Source organism: Salvia hispanica, chromosome 3 (genome assembly GCF_029641045.1).
Source record: "Salvia hispanica isolate PSC_SH4W2 chromosome 3, Shi_PSC_v1, whole genome shotgun sequence".
NCBI lineage: Eukaryota > Viridiplantae > Streptophyta > Magnoliopsida > Lamiales > Lamiaceae > Salvia > Salvia hispanica.
The window spans coordinates 49375758-49381942 of record NC_142694.1 but is presented as its reverse complement, the minus strand read 5'-3'; the positions used below and the strand labels follow the sequence as shown (position 1 = coordinate 49381942).

At 33.4% G+C, this 6185-nt stretch overlaps 1 protein-coding gene across 2 annotated transcripts; it reads left to right on the top strand.

The window, feature by feature from the left end:
• The first annotated feature begins 660 nt into the window (after positions 1-660).
• On the top strand, positions 661-4987 carry LOC125210269 (protein neprosin-like). 2 transcript variants are annotated; one of them, XM_089069033.1, is made up of 8 exons: positions 661-786; positions 932-1299; positions 1510-1596; positions 1980-2252; positions 2588-2758; positions 2923-2976; positions 4147-4293; positions 4394-4987. In XM_089069033.1, the coding sequence occupies exons 2-8, from the start codon at positions 1111-1113 to the stop codon at positions 4769-4771; spliced, it is 1299 nt and encodes a 432-aa protein (XP_088925159.1). In that variant the 5' UTR covers positions 661-786; positions 932-1110; the 3' UTR covers positions 4772-4987. The 2 variants fall into 2 exon arrangements, with proteins under 2 accessions (XP_088925159.1, XP_088925161.1); XM_089069035.1 differs by lacking the exons at positions 661-786; positions 2588-2758 and having other exon boundaries at positions 804-1299.
• The last annotated feature ends 1198 nt before the right edge of the window (positions 4988-6185 follow it).

The window sequence follows — 6185 nt, the reverse complement described above, 5'->3', positions numbered from 1 at the left end:
CATTTATTTAACACACCCAACATTCCATTCTAAAACTCCGTGCCGAAAAGTTTCGTCTCAACTATGAAGGAATTGAGGGAGTACAATTCATGTCAACTACACACATAATGTCAACTACATATACAATTCATGTCAATTATATACACGTATAATGTCAACTATAAGTTGTTGACATTTTATATGTAGGCTATTGACAATAATATTCCCGAGTTGACAGTTGACATTTCGAAAATGTTGTGGATGAGTGGCTGAAAATGTATCTCAATTCTCAGTTAAGCTAAAAAATCTCAACCTAACAGGACGTAGATTTTTGCGTACTATATATTGAAATTCAAAACTTTCAATCCTGTCCGCTTATTTCAAGATCCAATAGTCATTGATTAATCTTAGTTGTGCACGTATTCCAGCTTAGTATACACGCGCGCCTCAATTCAAATTTAACTGTTGAAGATTGCAAGATTCAATGTCAATCAACATAAAATTAATTTAACACTAAGCACTACTATTAGTCAATTAATAAGCTGTCACAGCTCAGATAGAGGCCAAATTTCCCCAGGTGCAATAACTCCTCATCCTCATTTAATCACAAAATTATAAAAAGGAGAATTGTCAATGACAAGCCAATGTCAATTAATTTGAAAGTGCCAATTAAATTTAAAAAATCACATAATTGGCCAAAGAAATCTAGAGAGAAATAAATGGCGAGGGGAAGATAGTCAGATTGGTAGATATATGTGCTTTATTATACAACTGGTGGCTGAGTGCAATAAAGAAGGGATGAGAAGGGTAGGTCTCCTTGATTTACACTTCACTGATTATACCTCTCTTTTCCCTCTTCTCTCTTTCATATTTATTGTGTGTGAAATGATAACAAAGCTTTTTTTTTAATCAATTTCCTTTACGTTGATGTATAACATATCCATTTCTGCAGGCAATCATGATTTGGATGTGGTGAATGTGTGTGGAACTGTGTGCACCTTCAATTCAAGAGAGAGGTCTTTTTCTGAGATAGCTTTGCTGTTTGGCCTGTTTTTGGGGTTGTTAAGAGGTGGCTCTTGTTTTTTTTATCTACTAATGGTGCTCTAGTTTGTATTGTTTTTGCTCTGAAAGATGAAAGGGTTTTTCCCCCTTCCATTTTGCTCTCTTCTTGCTCTATCTTTTGTTGCCATTCTCTCTCTAAAATGTGAAGCCACTTCTCTAAACTACACCAAATACACACAACAAGTAAGCAGCTTGAGACTTGAGAGGATTCATAAGCATTTGGAAAGCATCAATAAGTCCCCTCTCCTCACCATTCAGGTAATCTACATATATAGAGGAATGTTATGCTACGACAAAATTATTACTATTAATTTCTTGTCGTATACGTTGAAACCAAAGCTCGATTAAATGAACAGAATCGAGCTTTGATTTTTATGTTGTTTTGTAAAATTAATGACATTGATAAATTTTTTGTATATGGATGAGTTGTTTGATGCTCAATGATCATATTAATTTGTGTATTTTCAGAGCCCAGATGGAGATATGATTGATTGTGTTCACAAAACAAAACAGCCAGCTTTGGATCATCCTCTTCTCAAGAATCACAAAATTCAGGTAAATTAATTTTTTTTTTCCTTTTTAGCTCGGAAAAAGACACCTTTCATTAAATTTTGGAAACGTCACGCAAAGGCAGGTTAATTTTTTTCCAACTTGTTACTATCTCTTTATTGTCCAATTAATTCCTTTAACTTCCAACCACCTCTCTATCTCATTGTATATCCAAATATTCTTGCAAGTATCAAAATAACCCAACAAACTCTTCATAATGATTCAATAATAAAAAGGGTTTTACCTTCTAAAGAAAATAATGATATGAGTCTTACTTTTACGTGTATTGGTCTGGTAATAGAGTAATTAATGTAGGATAGAAAAGTCTAGGTTGGAATCCACTTTAAATTTAATTTTGTATTTACAAAAGAAATTAATAATTAATGCAGAAAACCCCGTCGGAAATGCCAAAGGGGATAAAAATGGCGGAAACCGAACGAGTAAGAGGAAACAATGGCAATAGAAGTGTGTGGCAAATGTGGCATCAAAAGGGGCAGCGCTGCCCAAAGGGCACTGTGCCGATACGAAGAAGCACGGCGCACGACGTGCTGAGGGCTAAATCCCTCTACCATTTCGGTAAAAAATCGTCGAGATACGCGGCGGCTGCGACGCTTAGCCGCCGCGCCGACGCTCCTGATGTTGTTAGTGGCTATGGCCACGAGGTATGTGTTAATTTAATTCCACTTGCATTGATTGTAAGTCATAAAATCGTAAAATCCAATAAATACTATAGAGTCTGTCAATTATTACCAGAAAAGTTAATGATAATGAGTAGATTCTATATTTGAAACCATGACTTACAAAGTCAAATATTTTATTGTTAAAGAATGATTAAATTTCTTAATTTGTTTATAATATTTTTTTTTTTTTTCATACCGGAGCTAGTAAGATATCCACTTTACATTAGAAGTTGAAGTAGAAGTTGACTTCACACTTACATAACTAATTTGGTGATTAATGAATAGAATTTAATTTGTAATTAATGAATTGAATGAAGCATGCGATAGCATACACAACGGGATCGGGAGAAGTTTACGGGGCAAAAGTGACAATTAACGTGTGGGACCCATCGATAGAAGAGGTGAACGAGTTTAGCCTCTCCCAAGTTTGGGTTCTCTCCGGCTCCTTTGATGGCTCCGATCTCAATAGTATTGAAGCTGGTTGGCAGGTACCCTAATGTGTCTTCTATGCATAAATGTATAAATTAATAGTGAAATATTTTTGGCCTTCTAAGAAATTTTTAATATATGATTATAGTAAAATATTTTTTAGTTATTTAATTTAAGTAGACAAAATTGAAATTCTGAAGCTTTGATGGGTTGTACTAGTCAGGTCAGTCCGGAGTTGTATGGTGATAGCAGGCCAAGACTCTTTACTTATTGGACGGTACGTGAATTCTCTTTCACTTTCATTTTGCTTTCTATATATTTATAGATTTTTCTTCAACCAATAATTATTTGAAAAAAACTCATCAATTGTTGTTAAAGATAAATGGTACTACTAGATTTAAGTTTAATCTAGTCGTATGTCAGGAGTGAGGAGAGATAAATGGTATATTATAATTAAATAGAACTAAATTGGATCATAACTTGATAAGTCAATTTAATTAATTAGTAGGTGTCTTACCTCTAATGTTTATACTACGTGGAATCAAGAACTTATCTATTTTAATATTATTGCTATATATAATTCAAAGGTCCCGCTAAATAATTTACACCCACCTACCGCATAACCTTGAAATAACTACTAACTCATAACAAATAAATATGTGTATAACAATTCTAATAAAATATTCCATATAAAAGTTAAGTTTTGTGAGATAAAATCTTGAGCTGTGGAAAATTTGAAAGTATGTCCCTGAGGTATGTCATCATAATATACACTTAATAACATGTGTCTTTATATTTTTTCACAAATTTCTCATAACTAATTACAAAGATAGAGAATCAAACTTCAACTGTACTAGCAACTAATTAATTACAACTAATTAATTAAATTAAGTTAAAATTTTTAGACTTGAGATTTCTTTAGAGATAGACATACGAACTTGAATTTTGTACTTGTCAAGGACAATATATTTATAGCAATATTTACTCGTGAAAAGGGACATTTCATCCTCCTGCATCAATATGATTGTTTCCTGGTCCACATATATAAATTATTAAGAAACAATACTTGGATCTCTTTGAGAAATTCAGTGATTCTTGAATAATTAGGAGTGCATTTATTTTACCTTGCCCTTCTGCCTAAGCATTGATGAATTGTATTTTGCACATCTTCTTATTAAATACTAGTAGAAAACTGGGCTCCTATTAACTATATACTCAAATCAAATTCTTAAAAACAACATATTAATAAATACCGAAAAAAGGAAATCTACACAATCAAAAGTGAATATTGGAGTAGTGGTTCTGGATAGCTAAAGAAACTATGTGAATATTGGAGTATAGTGGTTATGGATAGCTAAAGAAACTATGTGAATATTAAATATTAGATCCTATTTATAGGCAAATTAATTTACGATTATGATTATTAATTATTTTTGTTGTTGGACAGAGCGATTCATATCAAGCAACGGGATGCTACAACCTCTTGTGCTCCGGATTCATACAAACAAACAGCCGGATAGCCATTGGAGCAGCCATCTCACCGGTCTCATCCACAGGCGGAAATCAATTCGACATCACCATTACCATTTGGAAGGTTTGATTCACTCCTCACAAGATTTTCATTAAATTGCAAAAATAAAGAAGTACTAGAATATTAGTATAACCTAATTAGCCTGGCCAATTCTTAAAAATAGGACCCTAAATTGGGAAATTGGTGGATGAGCTTTGGTGATAACACATTAGTGGGCTACTGGCCCACTGAGCTATTCACCCATCTAACGGACCGGGCCACGATGGTTGAATGGGGAGGCGAGGTCGTAAATTCTAGAGCCAACGGCCAACACACCTCGACCCAAATGGGCTCGGGCCATTATGCAGAAGCGGGGTTTGGAAAAGCGAGTTATTTTAGAAATCTAGAGATCGTGGATTCGGACAACAGCCTCAGCTCAGTCCGAGATATATCAACCTTAGCCGAGAACACCAATTGCTACAACATCAAAAGCTCCTACAACAATGAATGGGGCACACATTTTTACTATGGTGGGCCTGGAAAAAGCCCGCAGTGCCCGTGATTGTAACGTGGGCCGCCCCAAACTCCAAATTCTTTTTTAGTTTGCTGAAGATTTGTAGAATTGGTGCTATTTCCAACCTTGTTTTTGCTCGTTTGGGTTTTCAAATTGGTGGGAAGAAATGTAGAATTATTAAAGCATAAAACAGGTGAGGAAATAGCTATAATTTATTTTGGAAAAAAGGTAATTATTAAACGTATAAAGTGTTGTTTTGTATTAGTATTTCTTTTACTTGAAGTATTTTCTTTTAATTTATCATCTACGACGAAATGAGATTAATAAAGGCATTAATGGAATGGTGTATAACATTCGATATCATAAAATAGAACCGTGAACACGCATCAAAAGGAGAATATTATAGATTTTAATGTTTACCATCCTAAATAGCACTATATATCTCAAAGTCTAAACTTCGATCATAATAATAAAAGTAGAATTAATGAATTAAACTAAGCTCATTTCACATGTCAAAAAGATAAATATCCCACTATGTAATACGTACTCCCTCCGTTCCTTGTTAATAGAGGCATTCTTTCGGCGCGGAATTTAAGAATACTGTGTAAATGAATGGTGAAAAATAAGAAAGATGAAGAAAGAATAAAGTAAAAAGGAGAATTACTTTTTGTCAAAAATAGAAATGACTCAATTAACTTGAAATTTCTCAAAATACAAAAAAATGACTCTATTAACATGAAATAGAGAGAGTACTCCCTTTAGACATGCTCACGATTTAAATATGAATAAAAACAAAAATTTAATTTGATTCACATCAATTATCATCCCTGAAATTACCTCCCAAATTATTTAATGGTGTAGTATGGGGTTATTCTGCAATTTTTTTTATAATGATAAAAAACTAGATCCAAAAGGAATTTATGGAAGAATTGAAGATGGAGAGTGTAAATTAGGAAGATAGACCCATTGATAGAAAAATGGCACCCAAGGCTACTTTCGTTATGCTTTATCTATCATGGTTTCACTACTTAAAGGATTCACAAGCCTTTGATACATATCTTTATGGGTCGTTCCAACTAAGATGATTTATTCTTTTTTTTGCAAAAATTAACATTTTTATCTCTTTATTATATTCTCTCTTTTTTAATCAGTGAACAAAAATTTCTAAATCTTTTGCTTAAAAGGAGCGCCTCATTTGACACGGGACGGAGGAAGTGAGAATTACATATAGCATATGATTAAAATCATCTCTATACTGCCCAAATCATTATCTCTGATTGTTCTCTCTAAGACATTGTTTGGCCAATAATATTTTTCCAATCATTCTTTTGTTTTTATTCCCTTATCTAATTTAGGGATTGACCCACAATTTTTCAAGAGCCCTCCTCTGATTCCCACTTTAATCTACAACTAAGTCCCAGCATTTGTTTAGTTGTACAAAAAGGTTCTCTTGCACTTGAAC

Bases quoted from the DNA above. Each gene is read 5' to 3' on its own strand.
- LOC125210269 (XM_089069033.1), top strand. From the start codon at position 1,111: ATGAAAGGGTTTTTCCCCCTTCCATTTTGCTCTCTTCTTGCTCTATCT. The intron at 1,300-1,509 runs GTAATCTACATA...GTGTATTTTCAG, and splicing joins CCCCTCTCCTCACCATTCAG to AGCCCAGATGGAGATATGAT. The intron at 2,759-2,922 runs GTACCCTAATGT...TGTACTAGTCAG, and splicing joins GTATTGAAGCTGGTTGGCAG to GTCAGTCCGGAGTTGTATGG.